Consider the following 25,202-nt stretch of genomic DNA (forward strand, 5'->3'; position numbering starts at 1 on the left):
AGCAGCCCCACGTGGGCTGCAAGCGGCTGCAGCGTGAGGCACTGCGTGTGGGGCGGGGCTGCTTCCCCACCCTGTGCTCCTTCCCTGCTTGGGGTCCACCCCCAACTTACCTGAGCTTCCAGCGCGGGGCAGCCACATGCTTCCAAGCCCAGAAACCCCGGCTGGGGGGCAGCCCCGCTGTTGTTGGGACCTGCCAGGCTTCCCCTGGGTCCTACTGCCCTTGGTTTCTGTCACTTTTGACAGGAACCAAGGGCAGAGAAATATTAATTTTCTACATTTTTTTAGGTGCCCTGTGGGCGGGATAGAATTGCCTTCCCCAATCACAGCATTATCCAGTACAACCACTGCAAACCAGCTGCATGCATCAAGACAAAACAACTTTTATTGTTTTTTTCCTTTATACATTTATTTTGGTTATGTATTATTACCCAGATTAAGAGAAAACAGGAGCTGAAAAGAAGAGTATCCCTTTATTATTATTTTACATTACCCTTTCCCCAACTTGGGTTAAGTAGCTACCTGGGCTCCCCATCTCCACCCCTCAGGTGGAGAACACCGTGTGGCAGGCTTAACAAGACTTTTAGCAATCAAAGACTTGTCAGCCTATGCCTCACCCCTCCTGCACTTTTGTTCCACATTTAAGGGTGTGCCAATGCAACACAGCTTTGTTGCCACCTGGTGGCTACTTCAGGTAGTGCTGCTAAGCAGTGTAAAGCCTAACCCCCTCCCTGGTGGCAGGATTCATGCTAGTACAGGTCATGCCCCCCTCAGACAAGGAGCTACTTTATGCCTTTGAGACTCCCACCGTGTTCCTTTGAAAGGCATCAGTGCCACAGCATCATCCTCACTGAGTAGCAGTGGCTGCAGTGACAGACCCCACCCCAAAAAGCACACCACTTCTACACAACCCCATGACCCACCAGCCTCTCTCACCATCAACATTAAGTATGTCTCGAATAGGCAACTCCTGCCTGTGAAGGGTGCAACTTAAGTTATGCCTGCAACTATGAGGAGTACGTAGGAGCATCTGGGGCTATAGGACTGTCTGAAGCAGTGTTTGGAGCAGGCTAAGATATAAACCAGTTTATGGCAATGGACTCTAATGGAAGGGAAAAAAATCCCAGGTACCCGGCATGCTCCCTCCCCAAGAGATAAAAAAAAATTATAAATACGGGGAAAAATACAAAAAAAAAAAAAAAAAAAAAAGGCTTATTGCAAACTACTACAATAATTTATTGAAGCAAACTGCATGCGAGTGAAGGGGAGAAGCAGCAGGGAGGTGTTAAGTGTCAGTTTTAAATGTTGTTTGTTTGTTTTTTGTTAATCTCTTGCCTTGAGGTTAGCAGGCTGTGGTGAAGGACAGACAGACTTGCTGGGACCAAGTGAAAATGAACGGAAGGTTAAAACAGAATCATCTATGAGAGGATTACAAAAGATGGCCAGGATCAGAAGTGTGGGGTAAGAAGGATTTGTAAACTGGATAAGTGCTCATTTCTGTATCCAGGAAATGTGATAATCTTCCCTGTTGCTAGGGAAACTTAATAGCCTACGTCCTATTCCTCACACAATGGGTACGGCCTGGGCAGACAAGTAACAGGGCAACTTTCCTCACCTCAGAGTCTCTATTGTAAGCTGACAAGTTTCACAGCACTGCTGATGAACAAGCTTTCTACCAAGGACAGGGTTTTAGTGCTATCCTGAGAAATGAAAGGATACTAAGGCTAGGCTCTCCTTTTAGTGTTCCACATAAGGCCTGTCCCTGCTGGAGTTCAAACCAAGCGAAGAAGCAGTATTTAGAGACTGCTCCAGCAGAACTAGCCTGCAGCAGTCTGGCTGGTCAACACAGACAAGGTCAGCCTGGATCACAACAGCATTTCACGACTATTCTAGGCCCTAGACTAGAGGACTTTTTCAACCACTTGTCTAACAAGAGCTGGCTGTCACCCAGCTGCCCTGGCCAGAAAAACCACACATCTAGGGGAGGTTACATTTTCCAACAAAAATGATTTTGAACAAGTTTTCTTTATTTCATGAAGCATCTACTTAGTGGGGGAAAATGTGGCTGCCCAGAAAATGTCAAAACTTTATTTTGACATTTTTTATTGAAATAAATCATTTTGACATGCTTGAATCAAAACAGTCAGTTTTGTTTGAGTTTAACATTGCACCCCACACTCTGAAGCCACAGTGCTGTCTGAGGAAAATTGTAGCTTAGGTATCATCTCACGCTACCATTCTCTTCTATGGGTCTGGCTCCCTGAATAGACTGCATCTCCTACAGAGCAAAAGTCACATGACCTGTGCAATGCACCATAGTTCTGCTAGAGTGAAGACCATGAAACTTCAAGGGGAGATGTTAGGCCAGTAAGCCTAGGCTGGGGTGAGAATGGGTCTTGAGATACCACGGCAAGGTACAGGAAAAAAAGTTATTGTCATCCTGAAACAAGAATAATTCAAATGTGGTTTGATCTGACCCAAAGCACACTTTTAAAAAACTGGAGAAAAATCCCCAAAATTTCATTTTTTAACAAAAGTCAACATTTGCTGCAAAAAATTTCCATGGCAAATAAAGTTCTAATTTTTGTCACCATTTTCTACAGCAAAATATCCTTTTTCCTCAACAGCTCTAAATGTAAGAAACCAGTTTAGCTGACAACACGGTTCAACAGGGTATCTTTAACCCAGTTCCCTGCCATATGGACATGACAAAGAACAGATTATCTTTCACCTCTGCCAAAAAAAAAAAAAAAAGTCAAACTCAAGGTCACTGGGTCACCACACAAGGGGCAGAGCAAAGGTCCGAGTCTCAAAACTTGAGACATATCACGTCCAGAAGTTTATCATCTGAGGGACAATAGCTGTCATAACTAGTAAGCTAGGCCCACCACTCTCAGGCAATATCTGAACCACCATGTTTCATAGAAACAAGGGATGTTTGCATCCAAGTAAGAAAAGTAGGGATACACTGGGGAAACTTTCATCACACTGTCCCTTGCGGGGGCGTGTGCGCAGGCAGAAAAGTTGGAATTTCTACAACCAAATGCCCGTCTGTTTTTCCAGGTGACCCAAGTGTAAGACAACCATTTCCGCTCTCTCCCCCTGTATCTTTGTCTCAGAAAAGAAGCAGAATACCAATTAACCATTTAACCAATTAACCAATTAACAGTTACACAACTGTCACAAGACAAGAGAACAAACAAGTTCCTTGACTAACAGTACTAATCCCTCCACTGCTGGGCAATGACTCAACAAAAAGAAAAAAAGATTAAAAAAAAAGATTAAAACAAAAAAAAAATTGCCATACACTGGGCAATGAGACCACAACATAGGTTGACTGTTTCTGGCTACTCATCCCTTTCCAAAATGCCTAAAAACCTCAAAAAAAATTCATAATGCAAATGGGTGTCATTCCAACCCCCCCCCCGCCCCCGCTTAGAAAGGTTACAAATTGCTACTCTGCTTCCCTCATTCTGATTCCCTTAGCAGTAACTCCAATCCATCTGGCTGCAGTTACAGCACAACATACTTCCTGCAACTTTTGCTACCAAGAAGCCCATCTTGGAATAGCCTGACTCACTACTCCCAAAAATGTAACTAAAAATACCAACCCCTTTAAATAAATAAGGAATCTTGTTACCATAACACAAAAACGAAACACATTCAAAGTGCAAATTACTGTCATAGACTGGGGACTCAGTTCTCTCTGCCTCCCCAACACAGGTCTCCCACAGCCAAAGTGAGTGCATTGAAAGCAGCCCCCATGCCTCAGCAAGTGAGCACAGGAGAGCCAGCTGTTCCCTACACTTCCCGTCAGAGACAGAGTAGAGGTGTGCTGGGGGTGGGGAGGAAAACAGGATGGAATGGGACGGGACAGGACAGGACGGGATGTGCTGTTTTACAGCTCGCCCTGCTGAGAGGCCCTAAAGTGCCAAGCCAAACCCCAGCCCCACAAGGAACAATGAGACTGCAAGGACCAGAATGCAGCAATGCATAGAAGTCGGGACTGTTGGGGAAGAGGGTACAAGAAGCTGGTCCAGAGCGCAAGTGCCTTCAAGTTTGTAAATGGGGATTTGTCAAGGAGCAGGAAAAGCATCTGCTTTGGGTGACAGCAAGGGGCTTTGGCTGCTTTCACTCAATTGGAGAATTCCTTTTGCTCTGTCCAACTTGCTTTAGTAATGGCAGCATCCATCCCTTTTTGAACAGGGACAACAGGAGAGAAGTGGTTGGGGAAGAGGGATGTGCTGTGATCCACACTGGAGGGGAGCAGGCCCTTCGGTTATTTACTAGTATTTTAAATTTGTTTAACTTCTCTCTTTTTCAGTAAGTTCCTCATTTTTAATTTTAAACACAAAGTCAGAGCTGTCCAAACACCCGTGCATTTCCCACCCGCTAAGGTCCAGCAGAGTCAGAATCTTCAATCAGAACCTCTGTAGTAGCTCCAAGGATCTCTGTGTTCATGACTAGCCCTTCTGTATTTCCACTACTGCCGCTGCCAACAAAGATTTTGCCATCAGCCATCAGACTCACACGCTCAGGCCCACTGCAGTATGCCTTCTGCATCCCATCAGGGTTCAGCAGCAGGCATTCGCCAGGGGCAGTGCTCCCCAAGGGGTCAGGAAGAAGGGGAAGGCCCTGGCTGTCAGTGGGTGGTGTTATGGTCTCAGGATTAGTGCCCAAGATGTCGGTGCTGGTGATAAGGGCACCTGCATTGGCAGCTAGTGCTTCAGCAATAAGCACCTCTGGGTGGCTCTTGGCCTTATGTGCCACAACGCTGTCCTTCTTCTCAAATTTCTTGCCGCAAATGTTGCAGGAGAACTGGTAGAAGGAGTCTGCATCATGTTTTTTCATGTGCCAGTTCAGGGAAGCCTTCTGTCGGCAAGTGAATCCACAGATCTCACACCTGGGGTAGGGGATGGCAAGGGATAAGAAAATAAGTCAATAAGCAAACAGAGAAACAGATCTGGAATGGAGATGCGAGGAAACCAGAAAAAAGGACAGATTACTGCTGTCCTTTTTTTTTTTTTTTAAATAACCTGAGTTTCCCTTCCTTGCTTCCTCAGAACTCTACTGATATAGTCTTGAGGTGGTAAGGACCAAGGCATTTCAACCCCACATCATTTTTTTATAGTTAGGCTTCTAAAACATTTCAGAAAAGCAATCGTAAAAAGGAGGATGGCAAGCACAACTAGCTGGGGTTGTGATTCTGAGCTTTACTGGGCTGGTGGACCCTGCAAGTCAAAAAGGGTTACTCAAAGAGAACATGGACATGCTCAAGAGGGCCTGGCACAGCAAGGCAAGACAGAAATACTCACTGTAAGGGCTTCTCGCCTGTATGGATCATCCGGTGCACTGCCAAGTTGTGGGAACTCTTAAATGCACGGGCACAGTATTCACAGATATAGTCCCTTTGATCTGAAAAGAAGCAGATAGCTCAATGTAAGTTTGGCATCTGGATCAGAACCAGTGTTGATTTAAACACTATACATCTGAAAACTGCCCTATGCTCCAACTGACAACTTTTAAAGCTCCAAATGGCTTCACTTGGGAAGCAAGGCAACAATCTCAGTGTTAAGAACTTAGATCGCCCTTTCAGATATAGCAGGGGTCAGCAATGTTTTTGGATAGAGTGCCAAAAATGCCCACAAACTCAGCTTGTCAGATGTTGACGTGCCAGGTCACATGGTGGAGGAGCTGCAAAGGGTCTGATCCTTGTTGTAGCAGCACAGCCCTGGCCCCTTCCCTGCCATCTGCCCTGAGGTGTGTGCGCCAAGCAAAATGCCTTCGCATGCACACTCCGCCACCCATGCCGGGGGTTGCCTACCCTGAGATATAGCAAAGAAAAATGTGACTTGGAAGCAACAAGCTTTAATAGAAGTCCTGGCAGCTTGGTGGATTATGACTTCAAGGTAAGGCCTGACCAAGGCACCTTCATGTGATGAAAACAAAAGGGCACCATTGCAAAAGGCCAAACAAAAAGAAACTTATAGAACATTCCTTCCCACTGGGTAATGAGAAGGGATTTGGGTTTTCTGTTTACTGCAGGAAAATGTGGATTTTCTCCTTTAAAGAAGAAAAACATGGATTTTCTACTTTAACGAATAAAAACCTAGGAAACTGTGGGTTTCCCTTTGCAAGCTGGCACCCTTCCAGCCTCCCAGGGGCTGCAGGGAGTGCCACATGCATGTGTGTGCGCACACACATGGATATGGCAGCCAGGCAGTATGGTGGACAGCATCTTCCACAGGGCCCTCCAGGTAAGTCTGTGGAGGCAAGGGTTAGCCACGTGCCCTCCAGGATTTCTGTGCCCACACAGTAGGGCACAGGGCTGCAGCTGGGCTGGACCAGTTCCAGGCAGGGGCCGCCTCCACAGCCCAGCAGGCAGAACCCAGTGTGGGAGGAAGGGAACACCATGCTACCATGACTGGCAAGGTGAGGCGTCCCCTACCCGCCTGACAGCAAGAGGAGGCAAAACTCCATGCTGCCACCACTGCACCTCACCTTGGTGGCCATAGCAATGCATTGCTTCCTCCTGCACTGAGTCCACCCGCTGAGCTGCAGAGGCAGCTCCTGCCCAGAGCTGGTCTGGCCCAGCTATAGCCCTACACCCTGTTCTGGGTGCAGAAATCTGCAGGGGGCATGTGCCCCCTCCCTCCCCTCCCATCGCCTGTGCTCATGCCCTCCCTTCCCCACACATCCACCCCAATCCTCACACATTGTGGAGCTGGCACCTGAGGGCAGGGGCCACCAGGTCAGGAATAAGGGGCACCAGCAAGGCTGGGAGTTGGGAGTGCTGTGGCTTGGGATTGAGGGGCAATGATATGGGTAGGGGCAGGGCACCAGCATATCAGGGGAAGGAGACACGGATGGATGACACAGGATGGGACGGGACACCTGCAGCTGGACCCACATCCTGGTGACTGAAGGTGGCAGGGGGAGCTCAGATTTTCCATAAGAAAAAAAAAAAGCTGAAATCAAACGCCAAAATATACAGGTATTTGGAATGTATTTTATTATAATGATTGCAGCAATCTTAGGTTTCCAAATGACTTTAAAAATGCAAATATTTGGGATTTTTTAAAAGAGAAAAAACTAGGATCCCTGGTAATGAGAGACTCGGCTATTAGGATGCAGAAAACAGACAACACTCCAAGAGGAAGGAAACATCTTGTCATATGGGATGCTTCCCTTCACCCCGCAACAGCAGGATATTTTTAACTTTTCTCGCTTGCCATCCACTGATCAGATGGCAACTTAGGCTCAGACTCCCCTCATTCACGCCTGGTACCTGTGTGGTGCTTGGCATGCCGCAGCAGCTGCTTCTGGAGTCGGAAGAGACGGCCACAGGTGGGGTGGGGACACACATACTTCTTCTTCAACAAATGCTGGTATTTTATGTGGTGCTAGGACAGAAGAGGTTATAAAACTGAAAGAGCTGTGAAAATGAAGATCGTATCTGTTCTGTTGTCACCCAACACTGCTACAGCAAATCTCCTGGTGCATCACTGGAGAGCTAACAGAATGCACCCAGAGTTTTGAGATCTAATGAAAAATAAGCAAACCAAGTGAAATGGTCCATATGGATATGGGCCAACAAGACTAGGCCAAGCTTCATTAGGAGGCAACAAGTAATAACCATTATCAAAAGGTAACTACGCAGAACTGAAAGGTAAAGTTGTAGTTTCGAATAGCAAAAACCAACTCCTTGACATCATCCTGCCTTTTTCTAGCCCCATAGTGCAACTGGGTGCAAGAACTCAAGTTACCTGCAGGTAACGAGGATGAGCAAGAACTGTGCCACAGCCTTCCATCTCACAGCGTACATACTGTATCGGAGGCTTCTTCCTAAGAAATACAGAAGAAACAAACCAGGTTAGTTGGCAAATACAAAGAAGAGACAGCTAAAGATTGCAAGAAGGGGACAGACAAGCAGATTTAAATTGAAATTATGGAGAGTTAAGGGATTGGCAACTTTCGGCAGAACAGCAGATACACTGTCTGTTTGCCTACAATTACCCTGCTGTAAAAGCTAAACTGGGGCAATACAGTCCTGTTTCTTTGACAGCTGCATTGCCCCAGTCTTGTTTTCACCTCTGCTATCCCATTTTAATTTGACTGTTTGTCTGTACTCAAACTCTGTGCCAAAACCAACAACATGAATGAAAGATCCACCAGTCCATTTGGGCGAGTTAATTTCAACTTGTGTAATGAAAGTACCTTGCACGTTCACCACCTGTAGGTTTCCTTTTAGATTTCTCACTGTATAAGGTTATTACCATGGGGGTGGCAGTAACAGTGTTGCCTTATCACCTGCTTCTGCTAAGCTACCCACTAGCTCAAAATGAAAATAAGTGGCATGGTTAAAAAGAATCTATAGCCAGTCCCACAGAGTTTACCAGAGTAATCTGTAATTGTTTCTTTACCATACATATTAAAATCTGTAATAAAAGGGCAGTTGGGAGCAAATTAAACTCCCCCACACAAGAGACATGAACACACATAACACTTAGAACAGTTTACATGTGGTTGAAACCTGAAGTGGAAAGACATACAAGTCTGCTAACCCAGTTTAAATCTGCCTAGAGTGATTCAAAACTATACCTGGAACATCAAGTACTATTCTGAACTAGTTAACTGTTATTGGGTTCAGTGTTGGGTGTGGACAGCAAGCATTCTGTCTCTCAGGTTTGGTCAGATATCCAGATATCCTACACTGCATTACATCTCCCCCAAATTGCTGCCAGAAGATGCTCTGGTATGCAGCCAGAACTCTACTGCCATGCACCCAACCTGTTTTGTTGGCACTTTTTAATTAAATGAACTCCCTTGCATGGGTTGGTCAATAAAGGCTACCTTTCTAATAACCAACTGGGTCCTCATTCCCTACTCAATGGCAGACACACAATTATGAACCAGTTTCCACTTCACAACATCTTGGAACAGTTATGTGTAGCCAGCCCATAGTCACTCACCTCCTTTTAGGCAGCCGAGGGCTCTTGTCATCTTTTCTCCTCCTTCCCCTCCTACAATAGTACAAGACGCATAGGGTTAATGATAGTGCTTTCAACACAGTCTCCAAAATACAGCTGAGATGTACAAGGAAAGCAAGTCAGTGCATGTGCAACCCAGAGCAAATTTCTGCGTTATGGGAGAAAACACTATTTCAGAGATGTGGAAAGTCCTGTTCTGGGGTGAGATAAAGAAAAGTCTTTCCACTGACTTCAATGGGCACAAAATGAGCCTCAATCTACCAACATCCCTCCAACCCCTCAGAACAGCACACAAAGAAATAGGCCCCCAGAAATAGGCTCTTCCTGGTGGGAACTCCAATGGAAGGGCTCCCTGCAGAAGAACCATTTGAAGAGGCTTGCTTTTTGTACCAGTACAAGAGTGTCAAAACCTAGCAACCTATGCACTGTGCGGCCAGCCCTCTAACCCACTGCTCTGGATCTCAAGCAGAATGAGGAGCTGAAAGATCAAGAGATTCTTGAAAAATTATGATTTTACACACACAATGTTTTCCCGTAGCTAAGTCAGTAGCCAGGCTCTTATTTGTATCATATGGATCAATTATATATTTGCACAGTAGCACCCAAAGTTCATTAGGAAGCTGGGAAGCCCTGTACAAAAGATTTTTCCCTCGGTTCCAAACAGATTACAGAGACTTTTTAGATCATTTTCTTTTCCATTATACAAATACTTGCATATAGTAGTAAAAAGAAATACAAGTGGTTAACATAAAGACACCTGATAAAAATCACAGAACTTAAGAGACTGTACTGCACTGAATAATAAGCAGTATGGTTTTGAAGGCCTGGCAAAGAGACCCAGCTATCTCACTTGAGCTTTTCCAATGTGACAGTGCATAGTACTGCAGACTGTTAAAGATAGTTAGTGACTGTTATATCAAGTTTGCTTATCTTAAGTATTGAAAAGATATCTGTCCAAACAATCTGATATCTGAAAGTAAAAGTCCTTTGTATTCCATCCTAAAACAAGAGCTTCCACATTGCTAAAGTCAATAGGCAGTCAAGCAAATACAGAAACCATTTCTATTTCTGCTCTGCAGAAAAAAGCACTGGACACAATCTACAGACTAAGACACGAGGGAAAGACTAGAAATAAGACAGGACTTGAAGGATGTATGACATATTTGCTGGAAAAAAAAGTCGTTCCAGCTTTCTAGTAATTTTTGTTGCTTTCCACTGAGCACTCCAAGATGCCAGCAGAAAGTGGTCCAGAACTGACCGCATTAGCTCAGATTACAATGAGGTCAAGTCCAAAAAGGTCGAGAATCTCTGGTCCAGAGCTACTGAAGGTGTCATTAGCCTGTGTGCTCCCCCCATTTCTGGGACATGTTTAGAAAAGTTACTTTTCAGAGTGTAACTGCAATTCAATGAATAATTCCATTGGAAAAATATAATCAGCTCTATTCCTATTCAACAGAGGCCTAACAGACAATATTGCTGTTTCTAAACCAGGAATTGCAGTTCTCGACAACTAGCTGACTTTATCAGTTCAGGCCAGCAGAGGGAGCTGGCTCTCTATTTTCCATTCAAAAAACCCATTTTTAGATCATGCTACACTTTGGGATTTGGGTTTAAGTAGTTTCTTAGCTGCTAGAAGAACCTATTTGTTTCAGTCAAGAAGTCACAATATTTCTTGAGGCCTTTGAGGTGCCTCCCAAACTACTTGCGACTGATGTTGTTTTGTTTTAAATTTATGCAAATATTTACGACTGTTCTACAAGTGACCATTTGCTTGCTGCAAACCTCGCTTGCTTCTAGACAGCTTGAAAAAATTATGGGACCAAGAACACAGCTTTTTCCTGCAATACTCATACATGCTTGCTGCCCAGATGAAAGAGGGGCACCTGTTCTGTGGCAGTGTATAAACATTCACCTCTTTTTGGATGCACACTCCAGAGCAACAAATCTCACTTTTTCAGACTGGCATCCTCAGGTCTTTTTTACAGTGGGCTTCAGCTTGAGTTAAGGAGCCCATTAAAATCACTGGACTACTATACTCCATCTAAATCAGCTTGCAACAGAATACAGTTCAGATAGCATAGGTGAAGCAAATAAAAACATATTAAGAAAAGACCACTCAGAAAAATAATTTCATGCTATATGCACTCATTCAGGCAGTCTAGTCCCATTACAGAACATTTAATCTTGAACTACACTAAAATGTTATTCTACAGGTTCTCTTTGCCCAGCACTAACAGGAAGCCAGAAAAGGTAAGTCTACTAAAATGAACAAATTTCACTGTGTTAGTTTTCTGTCATAGGTTGGGTAAAAGCACTCCTACCACCCAAAAAACCTGGACTGGAAAACAGCCACTGGAATATCTACTTGGTGAGATGCTGACCAGAATGCCCACATACTCTAAACTTCTACGAACATCTGTTTGTAGAATTTTACTCACTTCCTGGGTGGCTCCTCATCTTCCCGAAACTCACTTTCTTCTTTCACCTCCACCTTAATCTCTTTCTGTTTCTCTTTTTCCTCTTTCCCCTTCCCGGATTTTTTCCTTTGTTTTGGGCCTTCCCTGCAAAAATACAAACATGACACACTAGCACTCATCAGGCACTCTCCATCTATCATAGCACCCTCTGCAGCTAATACTGTAAAACTAGTGCTATCCCTCTCAAACCATCCAAGCAATTCCTGAAAAGAGTAAGTGGCACTTGTAACCACCAGGGTAACCTACCTGCAACTGTTATACTTTTAGTCAAAAAGAATTAGAGTAAGGAATTTAATAAACAACTCTGGGCTCTTTCAATCTATTATTACTATATCCACCTCATACTGAAAACAGGGATACCCTAACAGTGAATCAAGGCAGGACTGTCTAGTCAGTAGTGGGACTCATAGCTAATTGCTCTGAGCAAGGGAGACAATAACATGGCATACTTGGCCTCACAAATATCAGACTCCGGAATAATTCTCTAAGAGCTGCTATAGCCCAAACAGAAAGTTATGCGTTTGATGCAGAAATTATAGGCCTAGACTTTTTAGCTTGTTGTAAAGAAGGTCAAACTGGCTAGTTCAATCTTCTGGTCATAAAGCTTATGTATATAATCAAGCATACTTTTCTAAGTGAGGCTTGTAGGTTTCATCTCTTGGATCATCTTTGAAGGGAACCTCTTCTTCACTGATGAGCATCTCCTCTTCATCACTACAGATAGAAAGATATATTAGAAGAGATGACAGCAATTGTTTATAGGAGGGTACAAATAAATTAAAATGGCTCTTAATCCCAGGGATAGGAGAGGACACGGAATATCCTTCTTCCACAAGCAAAGTATAGCAAAACCCAATAGATCAAGGCAAGTGGGAGAGCTAAAATGCCCCTTCAATGCAATTCAAACTTTCTGTGAATAGCCTGAGAGCAAAAAAAAATCATGTTACTTTTTCATGCTTTACTAGGGCTTGAGCAACAATGATCCTTCAAGACAAATTAGAGGATTTACTAGAGAAATAGCCAGGTTGTCTGGACAAAACAATCCAGCTTTCAGGAATTTTGTTTCCTCACATCAAATATCCTGGCATCTGCAGGCAACATTTTCAATCCAGGGTACAAAGGAAAGGCCAAGATTAAACTGTCTCATCTATGACAAGTTTGGGATCTTTTAGACTGAAGCGATAAGCAAGCCCCTTCTTATCTCTCTCAACAAGGAGGAGAAAAACCAAATAAACCCCGCACCTCCAGAGTACAGTTTCCTACCTGATTCCAGTTGGAGACTGATGTTTTTCTGTGACCTCTGAAAAGAAATGCCACCATTAAATTTCTACATTTGTTTAGAAGGGACACATATCAGACTTCAATGTGCACATCTGTCTCCAGATAGTTCTACCAAGATTCTGAAATAAGGAATGAAGGTGTGTTCGGGGTAGACCAACAACATGCCTATGCCAATTTGATCAAGCTCATTGTTTATGGTTTGGTGCTAGTCTCTCCCTAGCCTAAATGATTAGCCTTCAAAACAGGCTGCTAAAATTTGAATTCCAAAGCTTTTGACTCTAATTATTTCTACCTACCATATTCAAGTTGGTCTGTGTTTGGTTCAGACTTGCAGATGAGCTGCAAGGATCCAGTCTTGGATCTGGAGCTACGTGAATTTTCTGTGTCACGTTGGCGAGCAGCAGCAGCTGCCCTGCTGCTACGCCAGCCCCGGCTGGGCCGGGCTGTGCTGACAGGAGACTCATGGCTGGGGGTGCTGGAAACCTCCTCCTCTTCCTTTTCTTCTTTGGGATCTGTGATGAAAAACAATTCCTTGGTTAATAAAAACACATTTCTGCACTTTGAATAAGCAATAACCTGACAGGGTAATATGGCAATCAGATCAGCCCCTTTGTGTGTGCTACTGAATGCATTTAAATATGACACACCTTTCCCCAAAAAATCAACTGCTGAAATTGGGCTGAGTTTCTTTAACAAGGAAATGCAGGGAGCAAAGTGCCTAGTCCTACAGGAACTGAATTACTCAGCTCCTCTCCAAGCTGGGTAAGCAGCCAGCAGCACCTGCTAAAACAGGTGAGGCCCCTATCTTGTTAGAGAACTTGCTGGCCCCTCTTCTCCAGCTGGGTGGACTTTGAACGAACTCCACTAGAGCTGCTAGTTAGGACTGGGCTCTCAGTTGACCTGGCAGCCCACCCAGCTCAGCTCAAGAAGCAGAGCTGGGCAGTTCGGCTCATTCAGCAGCGTCTGCCATGTCCTGCAGCTAGGGGGTTAAGAGAGCAGCCATAAGTTTTTGTTCCTCTCTACCCCTACTATAGCTGCCCATGTTTCTCTGAAAAAAAATAATTGTATGTACTAGTATTAAGGAAAGATTTTTTTCTCCTTGGCTTCATTTTTCAAAAATGAGGCATGTGTCTAATTTGGGGTATGCAGTATCTGAGAAAGTATGGTATAAAGGGGGGCTTTAACAGGTATGGGTTTAGAATTTATCATAAAACAATAAAATAGATTACATGTCCCACCCTTTACTTCACAAACAAGGCCTCTTGGAACATAAATAAGGCTTTAGTTCAAAGTCCTATGACACTGTTATATCCATTAGGTTTCTCTGCATACTACTGCATTCCTTTAACTTAAACTCAAATAAATTTAAAAAAATCTTATTAATCTTGAAGCATCACTAAGGAGGATAGATTGAAGGATCAACGTAGCTAGAAGGGTTGAAGCATATGGAGCTCAGTATTGGAAGCCCAACAAGAAACTGCCCTGACACGATGGAATCACAAAATGAATGGCAAAAAAACCCAATATGGCTGCATAAGGAACTTCTAAAATGTCTCAAACATAAAAGGAAAGCATACAGGCAATGGAAGAATGCATAGGTCACCAAGGACACGTACAAGGAAATAGCAAGAACCTGCAAGGACAAAAATTAGCAAGGCAAAGATAAAGAATGAGTTGCACCTAGCAAAAGAGGTTAAGGACAACAAGAGGAGGTTCTATAAATGCTCTGGCCAGAAAAGAAGGACCAAGAAAACTGTGGGACCTCTGTTAAAGTGAGGAGGAACTCCTAACTAAAGAAGCAAAGAAGATGAAGTTACACATTAGCTACTTTGCCTCAGTCTTCACAAAAAATTAAGCTGCAGCCAGACACTTAATAAGGATTATCTGAATAAGGAAGGGGACAAGCTAAGGGAGGAGGTAACAAAAGAGAGAGAGAGCGCTTTTGTTGGGCGTGAATGAATTCAAGTCAGCATGAAATGAGCTTCATGCCAGGGTCCTGAAGGATGGCAGAGGAGATCTCGGAGCCCTTGGCAATGACCTTCATGAGATTGTGGGAGATGGGACAGGTACCAGAGGACTAGGAAAGGGCCAATGCAGTGTGTGTCTCTAAAAAAAGCAAGAAGGAGGACCCAGAAAACTACAGATCAATTAGCTTCACCTCAATATTTGGGAAGTTATCAGAGTATATCCTAAGGAAGGCCATTTGCAAGTATATGGAGGAAGAAAGGCTGATAACAAGTAGCTAGCATGGATTTAGGAAAAAAACAAATCATGTCAAACAAACTTTCTTTGCTAAGGTCCTGTATAACCTTTTCATAAACTGGAGAAATGTGGGCTAGATAAAACTACTACAAGGTGGGTGGATGACTGGCTCCATGGCCACAAGCAAAGTGTAATTCTTAACAGGTCCATGTCAGATTGGTCTGAGGTTTCACGAGGAGTCCCACAGGTTTGTCCTAGGGCCCAGCGCTGTTCAGTGTGTTTATTAATGATTTGGATGCTGGCATAGAAAGGTTTTTGAGCAAGTTTGTAGACAACACAAAACCGGGAAACAGTGAAAACACACTGGAGGACAAGAGCACAATTCAAAAGGATTTCAACAGATTGGAAAATTAGGCTAGAGTTAACAGGATAAAGTTCAGTGTAGACAAATGCAAGGTGCTATACCTTGGCAGGAATAATCAAAAACACAAGTATAAAAAGGGTGACACCTGGCTAGATAGCAGCACTACAGAAAAGGACTTGGGAATCTTGTTACACAACAGACTCAACACATCTCTGCAGTGGGATGCAAGCTGCACAAAAGGTGAATGCGGTTTTGGGACACATCAATAGAAGCATTAGATGCAAGACACAGGAGGTGATATTGCCTCTCTACCTGGCACTGATTAGGCTTCATGTGGTGTACTGTGTGCAGTTCTGGGATCCACATTTTAAAAAGGATGTGGAGAAGTTACAGAGGGTCCAGAGTTGGGAAATAAAGATCAAGGTCTTGGAAAGCAAGTCATATTAGCAGACGCAGAAGGAGGTAGGCATGTTCAGCTTGTGAAAAAGGTGCTTAAGGGGATATGATAGCAGGCTTCAAATACCTGAAGTGCTGCCATAAAGAAGAGGGAAAGCACTTTTTCTCTAGAGGTGCCGTTGGTCCCGTATCATACCAGCACCAATAAAAGGAAAGAAGACATTATCGGCAATTGGCTTCTTTGGCTGATGGGGCCGATAATGTCGCTGATAAATGCCCTGTGCATGTGCGCACCTGCAGTGCAGCACACAGGCAGCCAGGAGCGCAGCCCAGCAGCACAGAGGGCAGTATCTGGCTGGTAAGTCTGTTGGGGACAGGGCGCGGGGGAGGGGGACAGAGTGAGGCCCCTGCGATGAGGGAGGGAGTGGAGCTGGCTCTGGGGCAGGTGCTGCACAGTCAGGGTGGGGTGAGGTGCAGGACAGAGCTGCAAGCAGTTGTCTGGGAGGCACAGGGGGGTTTCATTGCCACATGCACCCCAGGAGGGCATGTGCCCTCTGGATCTGCTTGCAGGGTGAGGGCTGGCTGCTGCTGTGGGCTGTGGCAGGGGGTGGTGCTGGGCTTTTCCTGGTGGGGGGCCAAAGCTGGGGCTGTGCTCAGGGCGGGCAGCAGCGCTGGGAGGGCGGCTATAGGGGGCGGGGGGAAGGGGAGGCTACCGCCTCCACAAAATTCGTCGTAACTACCCCATATAGCCCCCTTCCCAGTGCCACTGCCACCCACCCCAAGCGCAGCCTGGCCCAGCCCCCCTGCCAGGAAGAACCCAACGCCACCCCCAGCACCGGCCTGCAGCAGCAGCCTACCCTCACCCTTCATGCAGATCCAGGGGGCACCCCCCCCCATGCCCTCCTGGGGTGTGTGCAGTGGCAGGAGCTCCCCCACGAAACAAGCCAGGGCTCTGTCCCACACTCCACCCCGGCTGTGTAGTGCTTGCCCCTGCCCCAGCCCCACTCCCTCCCTCAGTGCAGGGGCCTTGACCTTCCCTGCCTTACACCCCTTCCCCCACAACAGATTTACCAGCCAAACACTGCTCTCCAAGCTGCCAGGCTGCATATCAGCAATCAGATCGGTATCAGCTGATATGGCTCATTAAAATTGGCCATTGGTATCAACCCAAAAAAATCTCTATCGGTGCACCCATACTTTTCTCTCTTGCTGCAGAGAGGACATGGAACAATGGCTTGAAGTTGCAGCAAAGTAAGTTTAAATTGGATATCTGGAAAAAAAACTTTTTCTACTTTTAGAATTGTGATTAGAACAGTGAGGCAGTAGAACAGACTGCCTAGGGAAGTTGTGGACTCTCCATCACTGGAGGTATTCAAGAAGAGGTTGAATAGCCACTGGTCAGAGATGATCTCAGTGTTGCTATACCTATGTTCTATCATGGATATTTCCCATGCTGCTGGGCTTTGCTGGTTGCCCCCACTGCCTCTTTCAGTTATTAATGTGTCTGGGTATTTTTAAGCCTTCCCAGAGGCACTGTGTTGGCTGTGGGCAAGACTAGGGACTTTGACTGGGGTGTGAATTTTAGCTCATGGTCAGATTGGTATGGATTGTAGGGGTTTTTTTTGCCTTCCTCTAAAAAGGGCGGGGGAGAGGGGTGTTGTAGCCCTCTACCTGGAACCTCTTGAGCCTATATTGACATTTTATAGGAGCAGGATATTGGCTGCTGTGGTTTCCCTGCTTTACCTGTGGTAGGTTCGGGTGATAGGTCTATGTTATGTCAGGGTTGATGGCTGTCTCATGAAGAGTTTAGATTATGGTTGTATGGCATGGCTTGGAGAGGGATGATTCCTGCCTCAGGTAGGGAGTTGGACTAGACCTCTGGAGGTCCCTTCCTGCCCTACTTCTCCATGACTAATTAATGCTCACATGGACATAATGCAATTATTTCATTCAAACCTAAATTTATTACTGTATTTTCTCACATACAACAGACCCTGGGGCAAGATGCACACTTTGGTTTTGGAAAAAAGGTGCATGTGATGTGTGGGAATATATAGCATAAAACGCAGAAGCAACGAATTTCAGCAACTAAGTCATTAGACTATGAACTGTGTAAGTTGGTCCATGTTGAGTCTAATGTGTAGAAACCTTAAATACTGAATTTGAGAAATTTTGGCTGAATTTTCCCTGTTTCAGCAAGCAAGACCACAGTTACTATTAACAGTTTGAAAGAGCCTTTTAACTCCCAACCTGTTTCCACTCTTCTAAAACATCAACATCTTGTTCTTCTTGGGTGTTGGATCTCATCATTAATCCTCAGATACACACATTTTTGAGGCATCAATAAAACTGACTTGAACAGTTGTGTTAGCAGTTTTCCCTCAGTGAAAAACTGAATATTCCATTTGAGCCAGTTTAAAAAGTTGATTTTCCACCTGCCAAAAAAATAGCCTTTAGAGCCATGTGCCTCTTGATATTTAGTTAGTACCCATATGCAAAAGAAATTAATTTCAAAGCTGCTAGCTCTGCTTAGTACTCCATTTGTTAATGCTTTAGCATATAAACTAAGCACCGAGCTAAGTTCCAAGAAGCCTGCATTCTAAATCAAGCATCCATTAATTCTTTTTTCCTTGTTCATTCAAGCTGTTTTCTAAGAAAGTTTGTCAAAGCAAGTGTTTGGCCCTGATAAATACATTATTTATTCTGTTCTACTGGAAACAACTGGAAGTGTTTTGGCTCAGAGAGGCAGTCCTAACATTATGGACATAAGCAGATATCCTGCCTCAACCTAATCAGAAACCTCTTCTACAGTTTGCCTCTCTCTGCACTCAGGCTGGACTCCAGTAAAATATCAGCTCAAATACACAGGTGGGTATGAAATCCACTCAAGACTTCATTCTAAAGCCCTAATTCAGAATCCAAAAATAAGTAAGATCAAAAGTTGCCAACTTCTTTATCACAATTTCCACTTTCATCAAAAGGAGACTGGACAGTCACCTTGCTGGGGTCACTTGGGGTCACCCAGTTGCCTTTTCCTGCCTAGTGAAGGGGTCTGGACCCAATGATCTACAAAGTCCCTTCCAGCCCCTAACAATCTATGAAAAACATAAGTTTCCACTTTCACCAACATAACCATGCTCTTCTATGCTGCTTTAGCTTGGTTCAGTAATACAGCAAATAAGTCTTTAGTGAAAAGCTAGCTGCTTTATTAGGATCAGCTGGAATTTCTGTCCTCAGAGCCTTTAAGCAAGATTCATTTGATATTGGCTTCTAGAAAGTAGCTGTTCAATACAGCTGCACGAAATTTTGCCGGGTGTTTTGTTTCAAAGCTGTTTCGATGAGTTTTGAGCTCAAAATAGCAAAATCAATACAAAACAGGAGCCTTCAAAACAGTTTCGAAACAAAACAAGGGCACCTGAACCGTTTCAAAAGTTTTGAAACATTTCGAGTTTGGAAGTCGGGCTCCCTTAGATTCAGTGCCAGTCCCAGCCAACAGCAGCAGCCTCCTGTGTCATATGGTGCAGATCCGGGGGCAGTCCCCCCCCCCCCAGGAGGATTCTGGCACAGCCCCCAGCCCTCCCATGTGTGCAGGACCCTGGATCCGTGTGCCAGATGACAGCATGCTGTCGCTGCTGGCTGGGGCCAGTGGCAGCACCAATCTTCCCAGCACTCAGCACAGACTGCACCCAGCGCCCTCCAGCAGCCAGCAGCAGCCTCCTGTCATCCAGCAGGGAGTTTGGGGGCCTGCACCCCTGGAAGGAGTCCGGCACAGCCCCTGCAGCCCTCCCAGGGGTGTGGGCAGGCCCCCAGTCTGCCTGCCAGATGACAGGAGGCTGCTGCTGCCCAGCAAGTGACAGGAGTTTTGCTTGTTAACAACTTGAGGTGCAGTTTCCCAGAAACCTCTGTACCTATCTCCTTGAAACTTGGCAGGCTTCATGCCCTCAGAAGGGGCTACCATCCTGGCAAGTTGGCAGGAAATGACAAAGTTTTAGGCGTTTAAATGATTCCCCATTATAGCCTATGGGCAAAAGGTTGAAACACTGTTGAAACAGCAAAACAGCTCTGATGAAATGAAACAGAACAATGCTTTCAAAACGAAATGAAACTCAAAATGAAACACTGTCCTGTCAAAACAGAATTCAAAACAGAAACAGAATTCGAAGTGGAACGGTGTGGTTTCGCACAGCCCTACTTTTCAGTAAGTATGTGATGCTTCTACTCTTTGCCAGCTCCTAGAATGTGGCACTGAGTCTCTACTACTGCAGGACCTTCTCTATTATACATCTTTCAACTTCTATTTTTAGTGCCCCCAAATCTTAATAGTGCATAAAATTGCTTGGTTTCCTACTCAAAGCCTTCCTTGGCAGCAGTATTGAAAAACAAAATCCTTGATAGTGATCAATGTCCACAAGTTCTGAATATCAACTACTGAACAGGCAAAACCAGGTAATTTCACTCTGCTGCTTGTCAAAGTTTGAGTGGTTGCCTGTCTGAAGACAAAGTGTATATAAAGGAGTAATACACAGTATTAAAGGAGACTGCCTTTGTCCTTAATGACTACAACTCCAGAAACAGTCTATCTTGGTATCCAGGAGCACTTTAAAGAAAGAATCAGCATGTCTCTCACTGCTCTACTCTATTCTTGCCTAGTTCGCATGACCAACATTAGAGAGAACCATTATTTTCCCCTTGGAGAGGCTGCAAATATATTACAATTCACATGGTGATACTTCCCTACCCTTAATATCATGTCTTGTGAAAGACCATTCTGCCATCCCTATAAACATCTCTACAAAGAAAGCTTAAGCTCTTCAACTGGTTAGATTCAGTTAACAGCACAAGGAAGCAGGACAACGTGGAATGAAGTACAGGAATTTTATTGCCAAGGAAGAGTCAGACTTTATAGTTCCAAAAAGATGGTGGAAAACAACACATTTGAACAATTCAGGAAGACTTCCATGTCAAAACCCCCCAAAAACCCTTTAAGTGGAAAAGCCATACAGATTTATTAATATTCTCTTTCTTTTAATTCCATCTCAGAACTCAAAATGGCATGGCCTGTGAAGCCATTTTGCTTGGTATACCGCAGCTGGCCTGGGCTCTGGACAGGCCCCTGATGCCAGCCATGGAGCCTGGGCTGCTCACAGAAGGCAGCAGGGAGGCTGCAATCAGCCGCATCAGGGTCCATGGAGCCCCGACTGGGCTTGCTGCTGGTGGCAGGTGCATGCATGCCTCAGGGTGAATGGCAGGGAAAAGGCTGTACTGCCACAAGGATCAGGCCCTTTGTGGCTTCCCCACTATAGGCCCCTGGCATACCAACATTTTACAAGTTGAGGTTGAGGGTTTTTTGGGCACTTTGCCCAAAAACATTGCCAACCCTTGCTCTAGCTACTCAAATTTCTGAAGACAGGACCATTACATAGAAGCAACGTAGAAAAGAAGATAAAACAACAGAATGCATGCTGCTCATTTACCGTATTTCGTTGAATACAGGATGAGATTTTCCCTCCCAATCAACCTGGGGGAAAAAGCCCTTCGCCTTATAGTTGCATACAAGGAAATCTCACTGATTATACTGTCTATTATTAAGCTGTTTCCAAAAACAGCATGTGCTAAGCAATGGCGACCAGTTATAAAGTTGATTAAACACAGCTATCACTAGGCAAGACATGGCACACATTGGGTAAACATACTGATGGGAACCTACCGCAAGAATAGATTAGCTTAGCCCATCTGAATAAGACATATGGTAGTGCCCATTAAGCGCAGTTCCCCATACCACTGACTCTTTTTAAAGTCATGATGAATCACCAGTGTATGCAGTTCACCCAGAATCCTTCTGTTGCCACATCTCTCAGCCTGGTGCATATTTGTGTGGTCCCATGCTCCTCCATCTTACAACCCATGGGAATGAAAGAGTGAGAATCTCCATGTTGCTATTATCTTGAATAGAAATGAAGTAAGAGTAACTATCAGAGCTCTAAGCATATCCTTTCAGATACCAGGCTTTATAACTTTATCTTTTCTAGGTACACACAGTTAAGCAGTCCTTCACATTTGTCACCCTCAAAGCTCAGATCAAAGAATTATTTAGTGTATTGGGTATGTGTGTAATGTTAGCAAAAGTTGTTCCACATCAGAATGAAAGGGCTAAAAACTAATGTATGTTACGTGGCCTCCCCACCTACACCATTCTGAACTTCAACTGTCTCCAGCACGGCAAACAAATTTCATTTGCAAAACTCCCATAGCATCCTATAACCCATGGAAATGCAGGAGTGAGAATCTCCATGCTGCTATTATAATAAAAATAAAGGAATAGTAGCTACAGAACTTTGAAACAGTAGCATGTCAGCTAACCAGACTGCCAGAAATAGCTGCACACACTTCACAGCCATTCTCTCCTTGAAGTAGAGGTACTTGAGTATATCAGAGAACGGAAAAGTCCTGGAGAGATATCAGTTACCAGACAGCACAAAAAATATAACACATCATAAACAGATTAACTAGTTAGTCTTTCTTCTCCTTGCCTCCTGACGAACTAATGGGGCTTACTCTATTTTAAAGATTCAGTCTCTTTGTAGGATCTGTGGCTTTAGCATGACTTCCAATTGCATGAAAAATATACCGAAGAAAACATCTTTCAGCAGTTTAGCCAATGAAAATAGGCTGGAATAATGAATTGTGGAACAGGAAAGATAACAAAATGTCTTCTTATACAAGGGCCATCTGCATATTAGAATTGGATGAAGACAGTGATTAAGCACTGTCACATTCACATTAGCCAAGTGAGTCTTGTTATCTTTTTCACACCCATGAAGCAGATCTTCAAAAGTCAGACCAGGAATGGGGATGAAGAGGGAGGGAAGGAAAAAGGCAAGCTGTAAGCTATTCCTCCCTCTAAGCATGCAATGGTGGCCTGTCAGCAGCAGTTTGGAGATGCTCTGAATCACTACTGTAAAAAGTACAGAAGCAATAATTTAGTTTTCCATTCCTACTTTTTTCAATGGTGCTTAATTTTTATTTTCACTGCAACTTTCACTGACAGAGAAAACTATACTAATGAGTTGTTATTCAACCTCTTCTACATCAATATTAGATGCCCAATTTTTTATTTACAATTTACATTTTGGACTGAAACATTTTATACATCATCTCAGTAATTGTTTTTTTTTTAAAGTGCCATTTATCTATTTGTTTCTCAGCTCCCTGTGTACACTGAAAATAATTAAACCTGCTCTGGCAAGGTGAATAGTATTTGCTAACCTAAAGCTGAAACTGATTACAAATACTTGGATGCAGCTTAAGCCTGCAAACTAGACATTTTGGGAACTTAATTAAGCATATGTGAAAACACAAATCAGTTGTGTTTTAGAGTTCTAACTGAACAGTCCCTGCTCTGGTAATCCAGATCTATGGTGAGACTCTGGAGAACGGTGAGTATTTCCCGTATCTCAAAAGCTCTCTCTCGCAGAAGGCTGATATCGATGAAGAAATCCAATATCACCTCAAATGTGCAAGTGCAGCCTTTCGATACCTGAAGACACGGGTGTTTGAAGATCACAACATCAGATCCAAAACCAAGCTCATGGTTTATCAAGCTGTCATGATCCCCACCTTGCTGTACAGAGCTGAGTCGTGGATAACATACAGGAGACATCTAAAGTTGTTGGAGAGATACCATCACTGCTGCCTGCAGAAGATCCTCCGAATCCAGTGGGAAGATAGACGCACCAACGTTAGCGTCCTCCTGCAAGCAAATACCACGAGTATTGAGGTGATGTTCACACAACATCAACTTCATTGGGCCGGCCATGTCATCCAGATGTCTGACTCCAGACTCCCAAAGCAAGTTTTATTCTCCCAGCTCAGCCAAGGTACCCGCTCAAGAGGACGGCAGAGAAAGCGCTTCAGGGTTGTCCTCAAGGCCAACTTAAAAAAAAACGCAACATTGATGATAACTCATGGGAGGCTATTGCCCAGGATTGCCCCAAATGGAAAAAGAGTCTGCTGCTGGGATCTCAGTACTTTGAAGCCTCATGACAAAAACAGGAGATGGAAAATAGGGAGCGGCAGAAAGTGTGTTGTGGACCAAATCAAATATCCAATGCCACCCACCAAACATGAAAACACACGTTCGAACTGCAGTATAGTCTGTCAATTCTGGATAGGCCTCTTCAGAGATTCGGATGCACAGATAAGGCAATCATGGAAGAAACATACTTGACTGCAAGTGATTGCTGAAGAAGGAGAGTTCTAATTCAACTATCTACACTTAATTCATTAATAGAAGCTAGGCAACTGAGTGATTACTTAAATTTGACTGGCATAGAACTGTAACATTGCCTTAAATGTAATTTCATCTTTTCACTGAGTAGCATGAATCCAGATTTCCTCTGCCTCAACCTTTTCATTCTAACATTCAAGATGCAAAGTTTGTTTTTGTGGAAAGTTAGAAAAGTAAGTCTGACTACTTGATTTATTCAAACTGACAGTCTCTGGCTCAAATACCATATTTACCCAAATAAAAGATAACTTCACATTCAAGATGACTTTCCAATAATTAGATTCTACACATAGAAAATTATAAATTCCACGTATAGGATAAAATTAAATCGGAGAGTTGTCCATGGAGGAGGTAGAGGGGGGAGGAAGTACAAAACAGCTTGACCCTCACACCTTGCTCCTCTACCACTTACACCTCCACCAGTCCCCTACCCTTTACTTATTCCCCCACCTGTACTCCTGTTGTCTGACCCGTAGCCTGGTACTTGCCCCCTCTGCCTGCACCCCTGCTGCCTGTCCCCAAACCCAATCCCCAACGCTGCCTGATCCCCACCCCAGGCACTTCTGCTTGATCACCAATGCTGTTCCATCCCCTGACCCATGCTGCTGAATGGCAGCAGCTGGCTGAGGATCTGGCAGCAGCAGCACTGGTCAGGGAATGGGGGAAGGGAAAGTAGTGCATTACTGCCCCATTCCTTGATCCTTGATGCCCTTTGGGCAGCAGCATGGGTCAGGGGATGCAGTATCAGTGTGAAAAGGGTAGTGGGGCAACAGGTGCACTGCTCCCCCATCCTGAATTGACACTGCTACAGCATCCTCTGAACCATGTTGCTGCCTTTTCAACAGCACAGGTCAGGGGATGAGGCAGAAGCACACTGCTGTCCCATGCCTCATCCCCCACGCAAGCTGCCACCTATCCTGGACTATATACCCCTGGGCCCTGACCTGCACTCACCAAACTGTTGCCGTCTCCAAGCAGCAGCAGTAGCAACCCTGGGAGCTCCAGCTCTGGCCCCGGGGTAAGATTGGGGCCAGGTCAGAGCCAGAATGCTGGTATGCAAATCCAAAACAATGCTTCTTTTCCCCCTAGGTGACAGAGGGGGGAAAAACCCCTCATCTTCAATGAGGTAGTTTGATGAAAAATACTTAATCTTGGATGAAGTATTGTGTTAGGTAGTTTAAATTTAAATTTTCAAACTTGGCATGGCA

At 44.5% G+C, this 25,202-nt stretch overlaps 1 protein-coding gene across 2 annotated transcripts in view; it reads right to left on the reverse strand.

Annotated features, from left to right (window-relative positions):
* Positions 1–364: 364 nt before the first annotated feature.
* ZFP91 (ZFP91 zinc finger protein, atypical E3 ubiquitin ligase) overlaps positions 365–25,202 on the reverse strand; it is a 45,535-nt gene continuing 20,697 nt past the window's right edge. Inside the window, exons 3-12 of one of the 2 annotated variants that reach the window (XM_059722428.1) lie at positions 23,325–23,457; positions 13,042–13,257; positions 12,728–12,764; positions 12,092–12,178; positions 11,426–11,548; positions 8,970–9,020; positions 7,764–7,842; positions 7,286–7,400; positions 5,313–5,412; positions 365–4,900 (exon numbers count right to left, since the gene is read on the reverse strand). In XM_059722428.1, the coding sequence (XP_059578411.1) occupies positions 4,390–4,900; positions 5,313–5,412; positions 7,286–7,400; positions 7,764–7,842; positions 8,970–9,020; positions 11,426–11,548; positions 12,092–12,178; positions 12,728–12,764; positions 13,042–13,257; positions 23,325–23,367 (1,362 nt within the window). In that variant the 5' untranslated portion in view covers positions 23,368–23,457 and the 3' untranslated portion in view covers positions 365–4,389. The remainder of the gene's footprint in view (positions 4,901–5,312; positions 5,413–7,285; positions 7,401–7,763; positions 7,843–8,969; positions 9,021–11,425; positions 11,549–12,091; positions 12,179–12,727; positions 12,765–13,041; positions 13,258–23,324; positions 23,458–25,202) is intronic. The other variant, XM_006263561.4, reaches the window with a different exon arrangement.

The sequence above is a fragment of the Alligator mississippiensis genome, chromosome 2, assembly GCF_030867095.1.
Source record: "Alligator mississippiensis isolate rAllMis1 chromosome 2, rAllMis1, whole genome shotgun sequence".
In the NCBI taxonomy this organism is placed as follows: Eukaryota; Metazoa; Chordata; order Crocodylia; family Alligatoridae; genus Alligator; species Alligator mississippiensis.